Source organism: Glandiceps talaboti, chromosome 4, assembly GCF_964340395.1.
Source record: "Glandiceps talaboti chromosome 4, keGlaTala1.1, whole genome shotgun sequence".
In the NCBI taxonomy this organism is placed as follows: Eukaryota; Metazoa; Hemichordata; class Enteropneusta; family Spengelidae; genus Glandiceps; species Glandiceps talaboti.
Genome location: NC_135552.1, coordinates 5,015,711 through 5,040,082, shown reverse-complemented (window position 1 = coordinate 5,040,082; position 24,372 = coordinate 5,015,711). Strand labels below are relative to the sequence as shown.

General features: G+C 35.3%; 2 protein-coding genes across 3 annotated transcripts; one reads left to right on the top strand and one right to left on the bottom strand.

The window, feature by feature from the left end:
- Window positions 1–1,243: 1,243 nt before the first annotated feature.
- Window positions 1,244–6,695, bottom strand: LOC144434523 (diablo IAP-binding mitochondrial protein-like). The gene is made up of 6 exons (XM_078122983.1): window positions 6,578–6,695; window positions 5,811–6,000; window positions 4,580–4,711; window positions 3,651–3,782; window positions 3,135–3,204; window positions 1,244–2,587 (listed from the first exon to the last, which is right to left on the bottom strand). Exons 1-6 carry the CDS (start codon window positions 6,595–6,597, stop codon window positions 2,406–2,408), a joined length of 726 nt encoding a protein of 241 aa, XP_077979109.1. The 5' UTR covers window positions 6,598–6,695; the 3' UTR covers window positions 1,244–2,405.
- Window positions 6,696–6,970: 275 nt separating this feature from the next.
- On the top strand, window positions 6,971–24,292 carry LOC144433581 (BBSome complex member BBS2-like). Of its 2 annotated transcripts, XM_078121897.1 has the most exons (18): window positions 6,971–7,128; window positions 8,470–8,606; window positions 9,309–9,533; window positions 10,195–10,320; window positions 11,159–11,299; window positions 12,054–12,158; window positions 12,896–12,982; window positions 13,265–13,400; window positions 14,518–14,657; window positions 15,713–15,826; window positions 16,765–16,862; window positions 17,661–17,768; window positions 18,216–18,342; window positions 19,320–19,448; window positions 19,770–19,907; window positions 21,567–21,679; window positions 22,333–22,481; window positions 22,821–24,292. In XM_078121897.1, exons 2-18 carry the CDS (start codon window positions 8,490–8,492, stop codon window positions 22,919–22,921), a joined length of 2,154 nt encoding a protein of 717 aa, XP_077978023.1. In that variant the 5' UTR covers window positions 6,971–7,128; window positions 8,470–8,489; the 3' UTR covers window positions 22,922–24,292. The 2 variants fall into 2 exon arrangements, with proteins under 2 accessions (XP_077978023.1, XP_077978024.1); XM_078121898.1 differs by lacking the exon at window positions 12,896–12,982.
- Window positions 24,293–24,372: the final 80 nt, after the last annotated feature.

Here is a 24,372-nt window from a genome sequence, read left to right as displayed (position 1 = left end):
AGAAGATTACGTCACATACCAGGCTGTTATTGGAAAAAAATAACATATTTCAACATGCGGTCAAGGGTACTGACTGCTAATGAAATTTTTACAGTCACCATCATTGCTCGACTATAAACGGAGGTGATGTTTTCACGTGGAATGTCACCCAGGAGAAACGCACACCTGGTATGCAACAAAACATGAATGTATTTTAAGCTATTTTGCTTTAATTAAGTTTTAGTTAAATGTCATATTTAAATTGCTAACTAAAACAAATATAATACTTAATCACTGATTAGCCATTGCAATGACCAGCATAAATTATGTACAGAGCTGGGAAGATTTCAGGCTAATCGTAAGAGGAAAACAGGAAAACGAATATCCTGTTCATTAGCAACGCGAATATTCGAAGTAGACGTTGTCATCGAATAATCCAACAGATGTTACAGTGAAAGTACAGGCAGGAGACAGAATTCTTGGACAACTAGAAACTTTATGTACCGATTGTCATAGAATAAAAGTATGGGCTAAAATTGACGTAAAACAGACGGTCGGCAAGAAACTATGTAGCAATTGGTTGCAATAAGTTCATATATCTATAGGTGCGACAGAATTTCCGGCTATCTTTAAAAAAAAGTACCGATAAGGCCTAAAAATAAATTGTTGGGACCAGTTACCCAACCCCATAAAAATAAATTGTTTGGTTCCGGTCACCAAACCAAAGCTAGTTTTACACTGCCGACCCTAAACGTTGTTTTAAGTATTCGAGAACAAAATAATAAAATTGTGAAAATTGTGAAGTCGCGAGAAAGTAGATGTAGCAACTTACATCAACATAAAAAGACAATATAAAACTGTTATTCCACTCTGTAATGGCTGTACATTTGATGGGAAGAAACCAATAACACAGAGACCATATGGACTAAATGAAATACATAACTACCTGAACTAGACACTCACATGAAAAACATAAAATAAAGAATCTACGTATACCTACCCCACCTATCCTAAAATTGAGCGTAATCAGAACCACACAATTTTTTTAGGCCTAAGATCATCAAAGAATGCAAAAAATAAACAACAAAGACACACACACACACACGTACACGTACAGTGAGTGAATAGTAACCTGCAATGTGCTGTACTATGGTCGGAAGAGAATGAGTGGATTTTAAATAAATGTAAGTATTCTTTTATTCAAGAATTGTGAGGATGTACAAATGTGCAAATCAAAATCTATCACTTTCATAATATACTCAAACAGTGTGCCTGTCAGTTTAAAATGAATGTCGTAAAACTGACGATTGGACATAATATGAAGTCGTCATTGCACTGAATTTCAAGCAGGATTAGCTCTCGGCCATTGTTTGAAAACAAGGTTCTTCAAGGATCACTTGTTATCACAATACCGTAATAGAAAGTATATTCACACCACTTCCCCTTAAAGGCGAAGGATTCCTTGTGAATTCACTCTACTTATACAACCTTGGATGTTATGAGGATAAAATGAATTGTTTCATTCACTTTCACATTTTAGCTAAGAGATGGCATGATCTGAACTTAGGTGGAAGTGATGTCAGGGTTGCCTTATTGGCAACTTCAACGAAATGTGCTGTCGACTGTATACATTTAGTGCTAGCAAAGCAATTGCTAGCAAGGCCTGTACGTGACTTCCACCACTGTTCAATCAATGCCAGCTAGCTCCATACTGAAAGTGAATGAAACCAATGCATTCTATCTCATTTTAACATAAATTTTTGTTTTAGTGAATTTGCAACATACATGTATTATTAGTCTAGCTAGAGAGTGTAAAGCACCAATACCTGATTATTTGTTGTTTGAGACAAGACACTGCCTCGAAGCCATGTCATTTCTCATTCCATCTGTAGTAATAGAGTATAAAAATGTCCGTCTATGCTTGTATTTCAACACACTTTGTAAAGGAAAGAATTAAGTCTGTATTACATATAACTTAAAATACAATTTCGACCATAGCAGAGTAATCATGTTTTGAAATTATGCAAATTTCTTTCAGTTGCCATGGCTTCTTGATATTTCCAATGGTTGCCATGTCTACTGAATTTTTTGCAGTGGGTGCCATTAGAAGTACATATACACAATGGCTACAACCTCTGGTTAGTTACCTTACACATACATTACAGTTACCTTTACTTTTTAGTGAATAACAAACCAGGCCTATATATATTAACTAGGAAATTGATACTTATTGCATTAGTGATGTCTTGTCAAAGATGAAAAAAAAATTTTGAAAGCACAAGTCCAAGAGACAGACAATGTATTGGAGCGACTCATCCAATGTTAGTGAAGTAGGTTTTAAACACCACTTGACTGACGTGTCAATTTGCACATCACAAGGTATTTTCTGATATCAACTTATTTCTAGCATCCTTCTCTTATAGTTATTACGGTTCCTTGTCAGCTGAGTCTTCAGCATCTTCTCCATGCTTTGAAGTTTTTACAACTGAATCTCGCTGTGCCTCGTTCAGTCTATCTTTGGCCTGTTGGACGATTTGTTTAGCATTGTCTATTTGGGTTTGTGCTTGGTGTATTCTCTCAGCAGCTGCGATGGCTGCCACATCACTGCCTGTCACAGAAAAATTGAATTACAGTTGTTAAATACAAGACACATTCTATTTCACTGGAAAATGTGTTTGTCAATAATAGAATATACAGACTGATACTATGCATGCATATAATATGATATTTTATCTCACAGTGAAAACTACTAATTATAAACAGTCTGGTGTTCGAATCTTCTTTGTGGATGAAACAGTGATATTGATTTGTGTTCACAGTAAGATACAAACTATAATAAAATATATCATTTTATATACGGTGTGTGTGTGTGTGTGTGTGTGTGTGTGTGTGTGTGTGTGTGCCCTATCAGTATCTGCATTTTACTTAATCTTAAGCAAAACAAATTGTGACACAGAATAATCATGTCACCTACCGGTACATATAATTGAATCTCTATATTCTCTTAATTTTGGTAATATCTACTAGTGACTCGTACATTTGTACCTGTATATTGTGTGTGTGTGTGTGTGTGTGTGTGTACACCACCCAAACAATGTCGTGATCACATCAAAACCTCTCACTCGAGTAAATGCAAGTATTGGAAGTTCTTCTACCTGATTGAAAAGCTGCTTCCGATGCTGATTCTACAACTTTGATTGCAAAATGTAGCATAGACTCCAACTTCTACAAGACAAACAAAGAAATGGAATGACACCACTTGAACAGTAACATCTGATCTTAAAGATCAATAGATGTACACTTTTTGACACTTATTTTATATCTCTTATTTATGAAATCATTTTTTTTTAAATTTTACTACTTGCTACTCCAAATGTTGATGAGCTTTGTACACAAAGAACAAGGTTTCCATAGATAAGAAGATTTATTGTTATCAATTCGGTTAAAATTATATTTATTGATCAAAGTTTATGTGATGTTATATAATGAAATGACTCTCCAGACTCTCTTATTCATGGAAATACCTTTACTTGTATTTCCTGAAGTCTTTTTATTCTTTCTTCATTTTGTCAGTTCCTTTTTCAAATCTCAATAAATTAAAGTTATCTGTAGATACCCAAGAAATGTCACAGGCTTAGACTATACAATTCTGGCTGTAAATAAAAACTCACCTCAACAGCTTGTTTCTTTCCTTCTATTTCATTTCTTGTTTGGATGATAAGTGGCCATATTTTCTCTTGCTGTTTTTCATGTCCAAGCATCGCTGTCTCATGATCAATTAGGGATATCAATGTGTATATTTCCTGTAATATCAAAAGTGTCACTTCAGTGTATATGTAATTTGTTACTTATTTGTGATTTATCAAAGCATCAGATCTTTTTTAAGTTAAAAAAAAACTAACTGGTTTGTTAGGTGGGGGCAGTATCACTCAATTTATACCTTGTCAATTCACATAGTTTGATAAAAACGTGAATGCTAAATGAGATTAACATTATCACAATTTGAATGATTCCACCAAAAATCTGCTGTTATCCACTCCATTATTAGTTTCATTCACTTTCACTTCTGAGTAAGGAGTTTGCATCGATCTGAATTTAGGGAGAAGTGATGTATAAATATGCTAGGCAACTTCCGTTTAAACATACATGTACATTGTATTCCAATTAAATAACAATAGAAACAGTCAACACTACATTTAACAGAAGTTGTTTTGCAAGCCTCACAAGTTACTTCTGCTAAAGTTTGGGTGGATACTGATTAGTGAAAAGGAATGAAACTAATGCACTTCGTCTCAATTCATCTTCTTTTCTCCCAAGGGGGTATTTGTTTGTCCACAAGTAATTACTAATTGGGCAAAAAAAGGATTAACATAAAAGTTTTGTAGTGAATTCACAAGATATCCTTCCCCTTTAATTAATAGTTTTGACAAATCGAGGCAAAATTTGTATAATGTAGTATTGTCTCATATCTGTGTCAGTGCGTTGGCCTGATTTTTGGAAAAATCTTTGAGAATGAGATTGCTACATGTTATAATATCGGTTTTTGTTAAAGAAAATAACAGATTTATAGTAATTGTAGAAAGAACGTACATCCACACACCTTTGCATAGTCTTGTAAGGCATCTATCAAACCAATAGCTGTCTGTGATAGCAGGGTGGATGCTGCATTCACTGTCAATGAGGCTGCATTGCGTATTAAAACTGGGTGTGTCAGACTGCTTGGATCTACAGACTAATGAAGAAAGTTTAATAAGCGAGTCATTATTTACATTATAAATTATCATGTATGAAGTTATCAAATGTTGAAGATATCACAGTAAAGACCCTGGAGACATGAAATGAAGGTAGGGGAAATACTTATCAAGAAGAAACTATAACAGAAGGAATGTCAAACAAGACAGGATGAGAGGCAAGTAAACAAAAGTGGTAAGATGATGCTACTTTTTATTCTACAGCCACCGTGTGCTTAATATATCAGTGAGACAATCCTACATACAATGCCAGCACATTACAATTTGAATGCTTGTGGCAAGCCAATTTCCAATGCACTTTCATGCCAAAAAGTTATATAAGACTAGTGACATTGTGCATCGCTAAATAGTCCTCTTGAATGTGCATTGTTATCTGAGAATCTCAGCATGTTGACATTACACTATACTAAGAAGGAAGCACTGAAGTCTACATGCTTAGATTCTAGGCTAGCACATTGTCTGCATTTAGTGTCTCCATGGATCAACATGGAAATGGGAAGGAAACTACAACAAGTGTCCTTATAATGATAGTCTAAGAGGAATTCAAGATAATGTCTACATGTACATGTAACAACAACTTTTTGATCAGTCAATCACATTATTTTCTTCACCCAATACATCAATAACAGAAAGTGCAAGATACTCGTAAAGGTAGTAAAAGATGAACAATGAAAATACTAAAGTTGTAACATTGATGAGAAATGTACATTTAGTATACTGGCAAATCAAGATAAAGTATATGTATATATTAAAGATAGGCACAAACTAAAACTATTGTTGTTACATGTTGATATAAGCTATTGAATGAACATTTATGTTTTATTATTATTTTAGCAGTGACATAAATAGAGTATGTGAAATCATGTCTATTTACACCTGAATGTGGGCACAGACATCTTGTAAAATAGTGTATGGTCTTTACTCAAAACAATATTTCCACAATTAAAATACAATTAGAACATTTCAAATTCAAAATGTGGTTCATAGTTACAAATATAACAACTTCAAAATGTTATTCTACTTGAAAACTTGGACCAAGTCTGTTCTTGTAACCCTCATGAGATGACGTAGTTTTCTTACCAATGATTGTGGCTGATCTGCCTTGTCTTCAGTCGGTTTGACAACCTGTGCACATATAGACATTCCTGTTCCTATGGTAACCAATGATCCAAACTTCCTGATATTCCAACCATTAGTTAGTTTGGGCATGTCTTTTAAAAAAGAACTCCGCCCCATCCTTCTAAAGCCATGCACCAACCTGAGTATTGCCCTGACAGAAAAGAATACAAATGTAACTTTGTATGTGAATGATTTCCTTCTGTATATACAGTATATGTACTTATAAGTATAAGACTTTTAAAAACAGTGCAAACCATGCCAGGATTGCAACTCCAGGTTCCCATATTTGTGCTATCTTTAGTGGAGCTATTAGGACAATTCTTTTGTACTAGGCAACTTTCTCTGTATCTCTACCAGGCAACTATGTTTCACGTCTAAATTTACATCCTTAGCCGAACTGCACCTAGGGTACTTACCACAACGGGCAAGACAATATACCAAGGGTAGAAGTGTAACATAACACACTGATTACAATGAATTTATTTTATTCCATATTTCGTGTAATGATTTGACTTTATCATTTAACAACAACAACAACAACAACAACAACAACAACAACAACAACAACAACAACAACAACAACAACAATCGTCAACTTCTCATATATGTTGTTCAATCGCGGAAGTGAATCCAGATCGTATCTTATCATCTTACGAAACAAAGGGTACTTTTTCTGAGTTCAGAAGGTTTGGTCGACACAAAAGTGATGATAACTGATATCATCTCACCTGAAATGTTGGACGTTCATTGTGTAGCAATTTCTAGACGATGGCGATTATTTTTTACCGGTGACACGGAGTGGGTATAAAGTTATCGCATGTCCTTGCACCTGAATATGGGCGCAGACATTTTGTAAAGTTGTGTACAGGCTTTGCTCAAAAGAATATTTTCACAATTAAATAAACAATGAAATTGCATAATTATAACACTTTTACGCAAAATTTGGCACATAACTAAATAGAAATTTGGTTTGAAAATTAAAAGCTAATTATAAATAGAAGAATATTATGTTAAATGATAGTATTTAAAATTACAACACGTGAACGAGGTTATATTACCCATAAAACATTTGTAAATATTTCTCGTACAACATTCCAATACTACTTCCGGTTGGTTGCCCTCTGTAATTGACGCTCGTCAACAAGATGCCAATAGTAGGTGTCAGTTATTAATTCCTAATTACTTGCATTATGTAGTCAACGGCAGAAAGAGAGAACTATTCGTTTGAAATTATCTAGAGCCTCGGAAGTAAATAAACTGATCATTCGTTCCATATCAAGTAAGTACACTTATTTTAATGTTACTTCCTCAGCAGAAATGCCAAGTTACAACGGGTCACTAAGAAAATTTATATATTTTCTAAATATATAGTATATTCTATGAATATCATCACCACCTATAAAGTACTGTAAATATGTAATTATGTAATTTTATCACTGGGATATCATTACGGTACTACCTAGAATGACAAGAACGCCATTTTCATGACCCGTTCCCGGATCCCCAGGTAGCTGTTACATACATTACAAATACAAGGTAGTCAGGTGTTTATTTACGAAAACAGTTATGGGCGACTCTAAACGGTGGGGGGGGGGGGGGGGGGGGTCGATATTCCCACCCAAGGTGTTAATACTAATAATAGCCACTCTGTACAAATTAATAATATATATGTGACAGGGAACAGGTCAGCTGGATATTACATGTATATCTACAGTGTAATTTGTATCTTATATGTATAGATAGGAAGAGATTAATTTTTTAATTTTCAATGACTTTGACAGTGTAATGCATACATGTATAGACTACAGAGTATCATTTGCCATGTATCACACAAGCTGATCATGTTGTAGCCCTGCTTGCAGACGGTGCATGCGTTCCGCTCGACACCAAGGAAGTTACATGTAGTATGTTATCTGCAGGCAGTACTAATGATGTGCATGATTGTAGATAATAACTCATGAACATTATAAATCCTGCTGACTGCAGTAACTTGAACGGTTTCACTCCATCACCCTTGGTCCTCTACCAGAACCTTTGCAAACACCAAGAAAATGAGAAGTAAAACGAAAAATGCTGACTAACACAAAATAACATATAAAAAGGATCGCAAATAAAAACAAAGCTACAATTGTTGCAGCTATACAACCCTACCTGTCCAATGTAACCGTTATAACACAAGTCATAAATGTTTATGACACCTGTTGTCAATTTTGGGCTATACAGAAATCTCAAGTAAAAATGATTTGTAGAAATATTGTTTTAATATGATCTCATCGCTATGAAATTTTATACATGTATAGTCATTGTTGGGTTTATGTATACACATGAAGCTGTCCAAAATAAATATAAAACCAATATGGCATCTATAATAATTTCTACTATTTACTCAGACCAAAAATCTTATTATACAAAGTAATGCAGCATACTTGTCATGCTTTTAGTTTTACATCCATGTGCAATGGACTATTGGTTTGAGAAAATGTCCTTGTTATCACCTGTATATACATTATGATGATGTTGTGACCTGTGACATATCAACTTGTTGATAATCAAGGATTTTGTCCGAGCTTTGATTGAAACTCACCATAGAAGTATTTTTTTTTTATGATTTACCTTTCAGGTTGACAAAGAGAGTTCACAATGTTGGTGCCTTTATTTACACTTAAATTGAATCATAAGATCAATCCACGTATGGTTGCATTAGGCAAATTTGATGGACAACATCCATGTTTAACATGTGCCACAACCGCAGGAAAGGTGAGTCTGTACTTCTAGTACTTAACTTGTAAATGTTGTTTACTAATAAAAAGTTGCACACTGGAATTATATCCAGAATAGTCAAGATTTTGTTAGTAATGCAGTCACAGTGTGAGTGTACAGTACACAAAGGGGCATACACTTCAGATTATTTGTTGTTGTTGCTACTTCTTGTTTTGAGGGGGGGGGGTGTACTTTTTTGCTGCATATAGCCATATCAAAAGTTACTTATTCTACCTGCTGAAACATACATTGTACTCATACAATATTTGCTCAAGATGTTATTACAGAGTTTTTGCTAAGGTTTTGGACACCTCTGGTAACACAATGGGGAGGAAAGGTAAAAATGGCAGTGTTTCCCATTGAATCTATCATAATTTTGGTGGGGAACCCAGTAAAATGATATGGTAATCTGGATAGATTTTACCTACTTACATCTGATGGCCTAATGCATTCACTAAAACTTAGGAAATCCCTGTATAAATTCCATAAACCTTCAACAGTGCAAAGATGCCAGAAATCATTGTTAACACCGTTGAAGGTACATGTATACATCAACACACATGTATAGTTTAGGAATTTGTTTTGAAAGCCATGATTAAACTGATGTTGTAGTATGTGAACAATAAAAGTGTTATTGTTTGCAGGGCACCTGGTAACTCTAATGTTGAAATATTTTTTGTTCATTTTCATTCCCTGTAGGTGTTTGTCCACAACCCCCACACCAGAGGATTACGTGGAGGTAGAGCTGTGGAGTCAGGGGCCATTGATACAGATATTAGCTTACTGAACATTAATCAAAGTGTTAGTGCATTGGATGCAGGACCATTGAGTCATAATGCCGTTCATGATACGTTGGTCGTAGGAACACAGACAAATCTACTAGCCTATGATGTACAAAACAACACAGATCTATTTTATAAAGATGTGAGTTATAGTGCTACTTGTCAATACAGAATTTTAACAGATTCACTTTACTCTGAAACTGGTATACTTTTACAAATGTACAGTATGGTGTCCGCTCTAGTAATTTTAACAAGCAGACATTGTTTGTAAGAACGGCTATATTCTCCAGGAATATACATGTAACCATCAAATTCTATCAGTGTTTTTGCTAATGAGTCAAAAATTTGAGCCATCATCAAAGGTGTTTTGGAACCCCAGTAACAGAAAGTGTTGAATTCTAATGTATTGAGTTTGTAAGCTGTGTGAAATCTGGTAAACTGGCATTACATGTACATATAGTTTGCCAACTCATACATTACCATAATCTTGACAGGGAAACCGGCCCTGGTAAAATGACCGAGGAACTCAGATTGTATTTAGGCTAACTATAAAGCATACCACCGTTAGGAAAGCACTGCATATCCCTACACAATACAATTTTGTGTGTAGTTGGTTAACAACATATGAAAGATAGTAAATGACGTAGTCAAATACATGTACAAACTTGACAAGTTTTCATGGCATTGATCATAGAGCCAACATGCTGTGATCTCCTAATGCCCTAAGGTGTACCTCCCCATTATAATTTGATGATACTACTGTGCTGAATGTGAGTTTATAATTTATACTGTAACTTTTACAGATACCTGATGGTGTTAACTCCATAGTAATGGGGCAGCTAGGTGGTATTGATGCACCTCTGGCCATTGTTGGTGGTAACTGTGCTCTGCAAGGATTTGATGTTGACGGCAATGACTTATTCTGGACTGTAAGTTGGTTTTTTGTGGAATACTAACAGTGAGTGTGAAATAAAGAGAAACTACGATATGTGATATGATATTTACTGAAAAATGAACTTATACATGTAGATCAGAGATTTGGCTATCAAGGCTTGACAATACTTGTTTGCTCAATCAGGCCAACAACAATGTCAAGCCAGATAGCTAAGTGTGTGTGCTAACATACCTGTACATTTGTATGATATGAAATATATTGCCTCTGAATTTCAACTTTGAAAAATAGATGTGATGCTTTGGGGCTACAGCTTGACCTTGATAACTTGGTAGTTATTTGCAAATGTTTAGTTTACTATGTAATGGATAGATATATGTATTACCCAGGTAAAAATTAGACTTTTCACACTTTCATAACACCATGTGGTCAACTAAAAGTCAAGTCATGTAGAGTGAATTTTTATAAAGGTAAAATAAACACTAGCATCTGACTTGACTAGTTGTAATGTGCTACATCTTGATATCATGTTCTGTACTGTTTGGTTGTTTCTTTGTAAATGCAAAAAATGTAATAATATATATTTCAATACAAGAGCTGCTCCTTTGCCCTACATGCACCTCTCCAGTGGGTTTTGTGGCGTGCCAGTGAACATATATGTAGGAAGTCCCCCCCCCCCCCCCCCGACACTCTGAAGTAGGAATTTTCTTACTTCCCTGTGATTTGACAAGCATTACCCAATATACCTAATAATCTTTGTTTGCGCTCCATAATAGGTGACTGGTGACAACGTGTGTTCCCTTGCACTCTGTGATTTTACTGGTGATAGAATACCTCCATGTAATGTGTTGTTCTTTGTTTGCTTTCCATAACAGGTGACTGGTGACAACGTGTGTTCGCTTGCACTCTGTGACTTTACTGGTGATGGAAAGAAGGAATTAATTGTAGGATCAGAAGATTATGACATTAGAGTTTTCCAAGAAGATGAAATTATTGCAGAAATGACAGAAACTGAGGTCTGATTTTTATGTTTATACTTAAGTGTTACTTTCATGACTTGTCGATCTTGTATGCAGTTAAAAATATTTTTTAACTAAGAAGGACCTCAGATCTTTGATTTGAACTGAAACTACGGTATATGTCATGTACACACATGCTGTCTTGGCAAAACAGTCTCATAAGGATGGATAAGTTTGTTGATACACAGTTAACCATTGACTAAGTTATTTTTTGTTTACATGTAGGTAAGATCATTAGATGTAGACAATAAAATAAAGTAATGTATCAGTGAACATTATTCTGGTGTTAAAGTCTGCCAAATGTACTCAGATAATGGTACATGTAACTATTTCAAGTATTTTGGTTCTAATCATTGTGCTTTACATGAACATTTTTGAGTTTCAACTCACTCAGAATAAAATGAAAACAAAAATGTTTCAGCCATTTTCTTCATGTGAAACTACCCTTATCATATGATATTATTCAAGCATTACTAAAGCTCAAGGATGGTAAAACACTTTCTAAGCATAGCAGAAACATATGCCTGGCAGCCAGGGTGGCAAGGATAATGTTAGAGCCATGCTTTCTCTATAGTTGGGAAAACACTGGGATATCATAGCCTAAAGTTTTATTGTATAATGTAATAAAAAAAATGTCAAACTTTCTATTCTACATTTCAACTGTTTCAAGTGTTTGCTATATTTTGAGATTACACTGTTTAATTTGTTCATGTGCATGAATGAATTAAAATATTTGTGTTTGGATTCCTAGGCTATCACATCACTGTGTGCAATGACTAATAGTCGGTTCGGTTACTCTCTGGCCAATGGTACAGTTGGTGTTTACGACAGATCATCTAGATTTTGGAGAATTAAGGTAAGATGACACGTCAGATTGTCTGCTGGCCTTTAGTCACCATGCTCTCTAATAAAAGACAACATCTTGTCCTGTCAATCAAAATGACAAAAACTTGTTCTTTGAGTCGTCACATAGTACCAGATAGGGGAACACCAAATTTTGGTGAGTTACAAGAAATTTGTGTGTTAGTTGCAAGTCAAATTGAAATTGGCTTAGTGGGTGTATGGGTCTTAATGACCACTGCCAGGAAAAGCTATTATAATAGTATCTAGCAATGTTTTTGTCCGTCTGTGTGTATATAATATGTCTGTCCGTCAAAAATAAGTTTCAATCACATTTAACATGTAACATTTATGTATTTTCTATAGCACCCTTTCTAGTATAAAAAAAAAACTATCAAAAGCACTGAACAATAACAATAATTAAATCATTGGGAAATGAAATAAAATGAAATACATGAAAGATCTGATAAAACTAATAATGTAATACATTAAAATAAACAGACTTAATTATCCGTGAGTTGTAGTTTTTTGCTAATTTTTGTAAATATTAATTGAGTTTCCTACAAAACAGTTCAATCCTTCTCATTAGTTGACAACATATCTCTGTTCTTAGCAGTGTTAGAGAAAGAGAGAAAGAGAGAGAGAGAGATGTAATCTATAAATTATTATATGATATAATGTTTTCACATACACAGTCAAGTAGTGATCTTTACTCTAACCATGCTTTTTTTTTCTTTTTCTTTTTAATTCTAGTCCAAGAACCATGCTGTAACTATAAAGAGTTTTGATTTAGATGCTGATGGTGTACCTGAGTTGATAACAGGGTGGAGCAATGGAAAGGTATGGTCTAAGAAATTACCATGTACTGGTTGCAGACCAACCATTTTCACTGTTCCGAATTTTACACTAATATATGTGTATATATGTATATATTTATATTCGGTGCTGTATTGATATATACAAAACTAATATACATATATTTGTTGGTGTATTATTTACTTTGTCATGTGTACAGGTTAGTGCATGAACTTACCCGTTTATTTTGTCATGGTAATGGTGTTTTCAGATTAATGTTTGAACTGTGTTGATATATCTATTTTGCCACTGTTATGGTGTTTTCAGGTTGATGCCAGGAGTGACAGGACTGGTGAGGTGGTGTTTAAATATAACTTTGCAGCATCCATTGCTGGTATTGTAGAAGGTGACTATCGTATGGATGGCAAAGATGAATTGATTTGTTGTTCCATTGATGGTGAAGGTTAGTTATCCATGTATTTTACCATGCACAAGCCAAGTTGAACAAACAATATGAAATATTGGGTGCAATTATCCAGGAGTCGGGTTGTCGGTGGCTAAGTGGTTAAACCACTTGCCTCTTACCACTCGAACCCCATTTAGGGCTCGATTAAATTTTCCACACTGTAAGTAAGAAGAGTGTCGTTCAGTTTGACTCTACCGAACAACGCAGGTTTTCCCCTGGTACTCCGGTTTCCACTGAACCCATGAGGTATGGCCCTCACTGGACTTCTTGGTAGACAAGTGTTTATACGCTTAAAGAACTATCCAGTATAAATAAAGATTATTATTATTATTGTTATTATTATTATACCCCAGTCGTTCTACGTCATGACAATGCATGTCTACGTCATTCATCCTACTGTGATCGAAATATGAGTTAAAACACTCAAAATTGTCATTACTTTAACCGATTTTAAAAGAAATATTATTACTGGGGATGGTATAATTATATTAATCCACCAATATTTTTCTTCATGACAAAGACCTCTTTATTAATAGATCACTCATATTTCTCTTGGCTGAACGAAGAAAAATATTGGGGAATAACATCTAATTGCACCAACAGTATGTTCAATGTGTTATCTTGTTGTCATGAGAACCATTTGTGATCTGGTACTTTGTAAAGATAATGTATCTCTTAACAAACTTTGAGAACTAGTCAAAGAGCTGTTTTTTAAAGGGATGTACATGTAAGCTGAATTTATGTTTTTTGAGGGTAATATTTGGCTGCATATCAAAAGTTACTTCTAGTATCACTTAATGAATAATGCTATATCATTGCTTGCAATTGAAAGAACTCAAACCTGGTATTCTGGCATACTACATGTTTATCAACAATTTGATGACATGGTTTAGTATTATACTTGTACTCTACCTATTCTAAAATATAAATCATGGGAGGTTAGATGGTAGTGCTTTGTTTTTTTATTTTGTTGTGGATGTTATACCGGTATATTGTGTGTGTGTGCACGCACGCGCGTGTGCATGCATGCACGTGTGTCTGTGTGTGTATTATGTATATCATATATGAATGTGTGTTTACATATATTCTTTATGTATTTTCATGTTACTGACAGTTCGTGGCTATCTGCCAGCAACCAAAGACATGAAGGGAAACCTAATGAACACCAATGTAGAACAGGACACCATAAGAGAACTTAGTCAACGAAAACAGAATTTATTGCTTGAATTAAAGAATTATGAAGAAAATGCACGGGTAAGTCAAGATTGAGGTTAATGAAATATAGTAAACTACAATAACTACTGACGATGATCAAACTACATTGTACATACTTAGCAAATTACAAGAGTATATGTGCTATTTATCATAGAGTGAAGAAAACTTATAATTTGCAGTCTGAGCTCTCAGCTTATCAAATTATATTGTATGTATTGGCTAAGTTGATAGTTCTCACTGAGTAAAATTAGTCACTAAAATATGTTGACTTTGTTAAGAAATATTTGATGTCAGTCATTATTATTTTGTCAAGTTTGGAAACTCATTTCTGAATCAGTGTAGATGAAGTGACATTTCAGGTCTACTGAATGGAATTTAATAAATTGAAGAATTAGACATTTTAAAACCAGTAATTCTATTTCTGGGAAACTACTGAAATTACCAGGGGTAGGGCTATGTAGAAGATTTTATTTTCCATAAGCTAAGTCCCAGGTACTTGTATTCTTAACCACAGGGTAAAGGACAAATGATCAATTTTGTACTCACGATTTTCCGAATTTCTAATATTATTTTCTGTATATTTCAAATAAAGTTTTAAATACTGTTTCCTCTCACTGTTTTTTTCTATTTCCTAATACATTACCATTAGTCGTATCAGTAGATGTTTACACTCACAGTATAATGCGTTAATTTGGGCAAATAGTGAGTTTGTTCTAGCAAGCTACTAATTAATGCAAAGCTGATAAACTCAGATAAGACATTGATATCAGGTAGGAAATAGAAAAAAAAATGTGAGAGGAAACAGTATTTAAAACTTTATTTGAAATATACAGAAAATAATATTAGAAATCCGGAAAATCGCGAGTACAAAATTGATCATTTGTCCTTTACCCTGTGAGTAAACATTGACACAATGCACTCTGTTCTATGAATTGTATATGCTTTGATGAATAGATATGTCACTGTTGTTCATAAAGCTGATCATGATAAACATTGCCACTATACATGTCATTGTACATTGTATATTTGATTGTTGTTTCATAGTCTGATTGTGATAATCATTGAGTTATTCATTTGATTGTTGTCCCCTGTAGGCTGGTCAGGGAAGTGGTTTACAAGGCTTTGACTCACAACAAATGGGTATCATTCCAGCCAATACACAGTTACAAACATCATTACTGGTTAATCCTGGCGCTGAAGGAAAATCTGTAAGTTGAAAAATCCATTTATAAGAAAGTCATATGTAACATTATGGACAAAGTTGAAAATGTATATAAATTTTAGTGCTGGTTTAGATGTACAAGCATTCAAACAGGTGAATTGAGAGACAACGAGTTGTAGATATACAGCAAAAATCACAAAGTGACTGCACTAAAGTGATTTCAAGACTTTCAGCTACACATGCAAGGCAAATATATTGCAGGCATTGAACCCTGAATGTAGAAATGACGTGTACCGTAGGCTTCTCAGTAGGCATTCATATATTGGAGGCATTCAACTCTGAACATACATGTAGATATGTTGGAGGCATTTAACTCTGAACATAGATATGTTGGAGGCATTCAGCTCTGAACATAGATATGTTGGAGGCATTCAGCTCTGAACATAGATATGTTGGAGGCATTCAACTCTGAACATAGATATGTTGGAGGCATTCAACTCTGAACATAGATATGCTGGAGGCATTTAACTTTGGATACAGAAAACGACCTGTAGGTGTTCATACCAGCTACATGATCAAATCAAAACTGTTGTAGACATTCAACACTGGACATAGTAAAATGGCTTGTAAGCTTTCAGCCATATGTACACTGCAAATTGGGTGCAGGCATTCAACTCTAACCATCGAAAAATGGCCTGATGGCTTTCAGCTACGTGAACAGAGCAAAATGCCAGGACCAATTGGTCACCAAAATGGCATTCACTTGTAACACCAGTAGTCTACATATAGCTTAGTTACTTAATACAGTAATCTTTAAATTGTGTTACCTTTGAATGTTTGTACTCTTAAAATTTTAACCTCCAAAAGGATTGGTAGAAATGCTTATTAACAATTTGTCTTTTTTATGTCAGCTGTAATCTGTTTACATATTTCTGGTAAAAATTAGAGGTCAACATCAAATTTAATTTAATATTGTTTTTCCAGCCTCATGTTGAGTTGTGTGTGTCTACAACTAATGAAACTGTGTTGCGGGCTGTACTTATATTTGCTGAAGGAATCTTTGAAGGCGAGAGTCATGTTGTGTAAGTTCTTTTTATGAGATAATATCATAGTATACGTTGTCTTCATTTGGAAGATTGCTTGCATGATTAACAGTAATTGTCAAAAAAGATAGGAAAGCACATGCACATACACTATTTGGTGAAAGTTTGGTATACCGCCCATTTTATGTCACTGTTCACTGGCTCTGTTCGATACAACCACACAGAAGCCAAGAAGAAACTTCACATTCTACATTTTAAGGTAACCAAATCGCAATGTCTTGCCATATAAACATTTGTAATGTAATGTGGGTAACCAGTGTTTTGATGTCTTCATTTCATGTCTGCATGATGGTACGTTAGTTTATATCTTTTAGACAAAATGTTGCAACAAACTGTATTCATTCAATCTTGCTATCTCAAAGTGTAGAATGTGAAGTTTCTCACAGGTTTCTGCATTGCTGTATCAAACAGAGCCAGTGAGCACTAACATAAAATGGGCAGTATGTCATTGCCGCATTAGAGTCACTCTCCCCATATACATGTAGTATTATTCACTGTGTAGACATGCTGTAACCTGTTGACAAACATGTTGTACATACATGTACACGCAAGCAGGAACATTGTCTCATTTAAAAGTGATGATATAGTCAGTAAACGCCTAGAGTTAAACTAGCTAGTGCCAGTACAGAGTTTACAATCAGTTTTTGAGGTCTAATTTATCATTTGAGTTCATCAACATCATCATGCATGCTTGAGATAGTATTCAAGTGTCATTGTCACTGGAAAAATCTTACAAGGTTGTCTGAACTTATAAATATTGTTCTTGTCCTCTTTCAGTCATCCTAGCGTTAGTAATCTTACCAGTGTACTAAAAGTACCAATTGTACCTCCAAAAGATGTACAAGTAGATCTCCATATCAAAGCATTTGTTGGCTACAAAACGAGGTAGGAAACTTATTTATTTATTTGTTGTTATTGTTGTTGTTGTTGTTGTTGTTGTTGTTGCACTCCTCCATTGTGTCTACTAAATGACAGCCAGGATTGTACATGTTGTATGTTACCTAGGGATATAGGAAAATATAAGACTTAGTGATAGTTATGACATATCTTCTGTTTACTGAAGAGCACATGTCCATCACTCCTCAGCTTATACTTTCTTATAATCAAGCCCCTGACAGTTTTTCTTGGGTAGCTGTGATGGAAAGTTAAACAATACTGCCACCAAAATATTCCTGACTACCATAAAGGAAGGATACATGAAGCTTTCACTCCTTAGGGAATTGCATGATATTACTATACTCAGATTTGTTGTACAAGGAAGGGACTGGGTTGAGACCATTCAGTTGTCTATTTATTTCTTTACCAGTAATTACATGTATTTTCTATTGGCAGCCTCCAGTTTCATGTATTTGAGCTGACTCGTCAGTTACCAAGGTTTTCTATGTACATACCATGCACAGACCAAGTACCTGAACCTAAAAGCTCTGTGGTGTTCACCATAAATGAAAGAGTTCAACGTGTAAGTATGTCAACTACACATGGGTACAGTGTAAAGTGTATGATACACGTAGTTCACAGCAGATGTACATGTCTGTTAGAACAGATACAGGTCTGTGTAAGAAGAGATACAGGTCTGTCTTAGAACAGATACAGGTCTGTCTTAGAAGAGATACAGGTCTGTCTTAGAACAGATACTGGTCTGTCTTAGAACAGATACAGGTCTGTGGTAACAGATACAGGTCTGTGTAAGAAGAGATACAGGTCTGTGTTAGAACAGACATAGGTCTGTGGTAACAGATACAGGTCTGTCTTAGAACAGATACAGGTCTGTGGTAACAGATACAGGTCTGTGTAAGAAGAGATACAGGTCTGTGGTAGAACGACTTAGGTCTGTGGTAACAGATACAGGTCTGTGTAAGAAGAGATACAGGTCTGTTAGAAGAGATACAGGTCTGTGTTAGAACATATACATGTATAGGTCTATAAAAGAAGAGATACAGTGTGTATGTAATAATACTGCCACAGAGGACACTGCAAGCACTCATGCAAATTCCCTGAGTGTGTTGCATTTGCACTCGCATGTCATAGGGCTCTGTCATATTATGCCATCAAGTTATAATAATGATAGATCAATGATGACAATTATGCATGAACGTTAACATGATCTGTTTAATTGCCATATTATGTGAATGTTAGTCTAGAATTATAAACTGGTAAAGTGTGTTACGTATGAAAAACTTCATTACATTTCTCCTGGACTGGAGAAGTGTAATGATTCAGAAGTTTTTAATGTGTTATACACTGTACGAGAAGTGTAATGAAGTTCTAATACGTAATACACTGTACCAGTTTAGAATTCTAGTCTATGTGAATGTATGCCAAAGTAAAACAGCTTACAAACTCACCTTGTGCTACTTAAAGTATCGCAAAAGATGGTGTATTCTACTAAACACATTCAAAGACTTAATCTACAAATTTGATTTCTCTACTCACAAGGTTGTAATGTGGATAAATCAGAATTTCTTACTACCAGAAGATCTCGTCGTAGAAGGGTCTCTGTCAGCTGGTTTTATGTCTCTCAGAGGATCTGGTCCAATGTTTATTAAGATGGAACAAAATGGACAGGTAATACTCTCTATTTGGTCATTTTTAACATCAAATATGCCTGACAGTTATAAATCAATGCAGTGGCTTTGTTTGAAAATTCTCTCTAAACATCATGAAAAACAAAATCAGGGGTCACCATACAAATTGTTGAAAAAGAAGGTGAAAATGATATTAATTGAGCTTCTTACATATGTAGTAAATTTGCAACTCAGGGTTGGTTTTGTGCCAAAAGTGAATATCAATAACACGGAATTCCAAAGCCAAACTTTTCTTTTGTCTGTCTGTCTGTCTTTATACTTTATACTATGACATGTACTAAAGCCTTGTATTGGTTGCTAGGTTACACTGAAGACAGACGACATGGACTTAGCTGGTGACATCATCCAAGCACTGGCTAGTTTTCTAGGTATTGAAGATTTACAAGTCACTGCTGACTTCCCAATGCATATGGAGGAATTGAAAAATGTACTCGTAAAGGTAAATGGTCATACAAATGTGGCTTTACAAAACGCATGCTTTGAGATTATTCAATGAGTCATTTAAAACAGTTTTTGCTAGGTTTGAGAAACCCAGCAACAGGCCTTTCCAAAATTTGCCATGGTGGCGCGCTCTACTTCTTGTCTGTGTGTACCTTGGGGGTATACATGGTATAGGTTACTTGGTTTATCATAGAGCACTGCTGCTTTCCTCGATATCTGAAGAATAAGAAAAACATCCCCGATTTACACTTCTACTACAGAATACCAAGGGACAAAGCACTTAAGAAACTGTTCTATGAGGTGATGATACCCTCAATTTGAGCAAGGGCACTGTACTCTTAATTTACTATTTGCAGTCGGGAATGGCCTATAGGAATGGGGAAGTATTGTTAAATTGCAGAAGTGTCTGGGGCGAATTTCCCATATGATGTAGAACACAAGACAGGTAGGGATGACACCATATGGCATGACAATAAACACACCAAGGTCATAACCATGCAGAAGAAATTTTATGCTTACCAAATTTTATTGGATGAAAAAACAATCATGAAGGTATATGAAACCATGCAGAATTCAAACTATCATTCTGTCATGAATTTCTTCACTAAAGGTGATCATCCTCAAGTGTGTTTGCTAAGAGTGATGAACAGGTCAACTCTACCGGGGTTCCCTTGGAAATTTACTGACGTTCCCAAACAAAATTATGGTAGATTGCATGGGGAAACTTTAACTTTTATCTCTTCCCCCCCCCCCCCCCCCCCCCATGCTGTTACTTGATTACAGTGGTACGACAATTAGGTGTCATTCCCCAATTGTTCAGCCAAGGAAAATATGGGTGACGTAAAGGGCCTTCGTCATTACGAGTCACTAGACAAGTAGTGACAACCCTTAGGTCATAAGTACTTTCTGGCTAAAAGAAGAAAAATATTGGAGAATAACATATTTATACCAGTGTCAGTAATATCAAAGAATAATCAGGGAAGGTTATGGCAATGTTGATAATTTCAAACACAGCAGAACCAGTGACGTATACACACGTTGTCATGACATAGAACAACCATACCATTTGTTAAATGAACAGGTCTTCAGTTTCTTTTTGAAACAATCAGGTAATGAATGGCAAGTGGGTGCGAGTTTCAGAGTTTTGGAGCTACATGCGAAATTAACAGACCATTGTCATATCATAATAATAACAATTATTATAATAATAATGTTGGTTCTTATATAGCGCTTTCCCACCCAGTCTGGGTGCTCAAAGCGCTTTACAATTGTTACCCCTGGTTCGGATCTACATGACCCTTTATATTCCTCAACTCCCTGGGGAGCATACAATCCATTGCAACCTTTATAAGCACATAGGATTACATTGCACTCACATTGCAACCTCTATCCTATCAGGTCCCCAATTATACAGCTGGGTTGACTAAGGCACAGTCATGTTTCAAATCTTGCCCATGGACTTTAGCCACTCAGAAACAAACAGTATCGATGGGGCTCGAACCTGCAACCTGCAGATTCCAAGCCGACCACTCTAACCATTCACCCATCATGACTCCACATATATATGGAGGACTGGTATGTATTAGGCATTGCTGAAACCAAATGTCAGATGATTAACACTGTGTAAATTATGATTTGTACTGTCTGATACTACTAGGTGGATGAGTACCATGCTGTACGTCAGAAACTGACAGCAGAGATGGCAGACCATTCAAACCTTATACGTAGTTTAGTTGTCAGAGCTGAAGATGCACGACTTATGGGAGACATGTAAGTACATGTGTATGACAAATAAAACCATGTGATGGGGTAGGAAAGGTTGTGTGTGTGTGTGTGTGTGTGTCTTTCTATTAACTGGAATGTGGCATGTTGTATGTTTGTGCTTCAGCACTCCGTGATTCTGGCCTTTACTTCAACTGTCCAGTCATGACGTTTCTAAACAGCACTCCTAGTGGCCAGACTGCACAATCCTTTGTTTTTCTGTTAATCTGGCATATTCCATGTACATACTACAGTACTCAATGACTAGTTTTAAATCTGCTTCCAAACAGCACTCCTAGTGGCCAGACTGCACAATCCTTTGTTTTTCTGTTAATCTGAATATGGCATATACCATGTACATACTACAGTACTCAATGACTACAGTTTTAAATCTGCTGCCAAACAGCACTTCTAGTGGCCAAACTATACAATTTTTTGTCTTTGATAATTTGAAAATGGCACGTTACATGTACTTGTATACTACAGTACTCAATGACTACAGTTTTAAATCTGCTTCCAAACAACATTCCTAGTGGCCAAAATATGCAACTCTTTTGTTTTTCAAGAAACAAGTGGGGCATATTGCCACAAGTATTTGATTAGAAATTTGAGCAGGACAGATAAACTGATAATTTAAGTGTCGCTCCATTTCTATATTTCAGGAAGAATATGAGGAAAGGTTACATGGAATTGTTTGACTTGAACCGAGATCTGATCAATGGATACAAGATACGTTGCAATAATCACACTGAACTATTGAACTGTTTAAAACTTGTAAACCAGACTATACAGAAAGCTGGAAGACTTCGAGGTAAGAGATCAATTTATTGGTGTAAAAAAGTAATACGGTTGAAGCCGTGTCACCTGAAATAGGGTTGCCTGGCTCAGTAAACATTTATTATCGGTAACTTTGCAACACTTTATGAACTGGCCTGACAAAAATTTGATAAAATCGAAGGTGAAATACTCAGTCGATACTTCATTACAAAATGGTATGAAACTCATCAATCCGGTCAAGCTTCAGTACTCCTGACAACATTGTGGTAGATGTACTCGGGAACCTGACCAACAACTGGCTTAAGTGCATATTTACCACCATGTAATATGCCATGGTGATGTTTATTTTGTCTGTATATATTTCATTTTTCAGTCGGAAAGTACAAGACGCAAGTGATCAATGCATGCAGAGCTGCCATCAAAAACAACAACATCCAGGCATTATTCAAAATCATCAAGGCAGGCTCATCTTAGCAAATCCCCCTAGGTTTTCAACTTTTGACCCACGACCCAAGTTTTTGACCTATGACTGGGGATTTTGACCTATAACCTTTAACAGAATTCCATCCATTGAATGTACTCTTTTTTTGTATATATTAGAATGTGAATTTCAATATCTTCATAGGATTCAGTGTATAATCAATACTTTGTTTCATTTCTATAAATTTGTGCATCTGTACATGTATATGTAGCAAGTCCTAGACTCTCACTTTTGAATATTTTCCAGAAATATTATGTCAGAAGTTATAAAACATAACAATCAAAGTGTTGTAACTGTTTTCTTAAATTGTATAGCGGTACCACTCAATGTAGAGTACATCAATTCCCTTAATTTGTATGTGAATACTTGTAAGAGAGTTGTGATTCTAATGAAGTATGGTATGCTATATATTACCCTGGTAGTTGATTGACCCTTTGGTTTTCTAAGATAGACACAAACTAAAACTGTTGTCACAAACATTTTGATACGACAGTGATATAAGCTAATTATAGTCTCAGTAGGGAAGCATATGTGAAAAATAGTTTATTTAGTTACATAAACTTGCAGTGCTGTTTTGAGACTAATCACAAACACTCACTTTGGCTACCCCGGTAGTACTGGTACTACTGGGGAAACTGAGTATTCAGTTTACTATGATAGCCGCAAATTATACATACTGATGTTCATGTGGTACATTACACAAGTGAGTGATAAAAGTACTTTGGCATGTATGGATATAATCACCCTGTAACAAACACTTGAAAGTTTTAGAAATGTACTTGGAAGGAATCAGAAATGCGATGCTACTGTGAGTTCAAGTAAAGCAACATTCATCCAATAACTTATATCAGCATGGCACAACTACAGTTTTAGCGTGTGTCTATCTTTTAGCTGAAAGCTCACTTTTCACTTTTCTATGTTACACCTGAAAGCATTGTCTACAAAATTATGTTAACATCATGGAATTCTAAAAAAGACCATGGAATGATACAACGATATTTTTATCAGGTAACTTCAGCTCAAGCTTTGCTATGTAAAATATTGAACTATTTTTGATGATAGCTAGGCAAGTGAGATATCCAAACAAATATCATTGGATTTGTACTGTATCTGAAATGTTGTACTGTGTCAAATGGAATGTCATAAAATGATGTGAAAATACTGTTATGACGTGCATTGACAATATGTAAATCATATCATTTTATTTGTGTGATATCTACCAATCAGTGAAAGGTCATCAAGATGACATGTCATGCCAAGGAACAGTTGTGATGAGTGTAGTTACATTATTTCATTCTGTCTAAAGCTACAACAAATGTATGGATAAATGTATAATTTGTAATGGGTTCGATTTTTAGCACAACTGAACTTGTTCAGTAGTGCTATAGGGATCGCCCGGCGTCTGTCTGTCTGTGTGTGTGTGTGGATGTGTGTGTGTGTGTGT

Coding starts and splice junctions, on each gene's coding strand:
- LOC144434523 (XM_078122983.1), bottom strand. CDS start 6,597: ATGAACGTCCAACATTTCAG. Junction 6,001..6,577: donor ATGAACGTCCAACATTTCAG/GTGAGATGATAT, acceptor CTTTTCTGTCAG/GGCAATACTCAGGTTGGTGC. Junction 3,783..4,579: donor CCTTACAAGACTATGCAAAG/GTGTGTGGATGT, acceptor TTGATATTACAG/GAAATATACACATTGATATC.
- LOC144433581 (XM_078121897.1), top strand. CDS start 8,490: ATGTTGGTGCCTTTATTTACACTTAAATTGAATCATAAGATCAATCCA. Junction 12,983..13,264: donor CAGGGTGGAGCAATGGAAAG/GTATGGTCTAAG, acceptor TGGTGTTTTCAG/GTTGATGCCAGGAGTGACAG. Junction 17,769..18,215: donor TTTGTTGGCTACAAAACGAG/GTAGGAAACTTA, acceptor TTCTATTGGCAG/CCTCCAGTTTCATGTATTTG.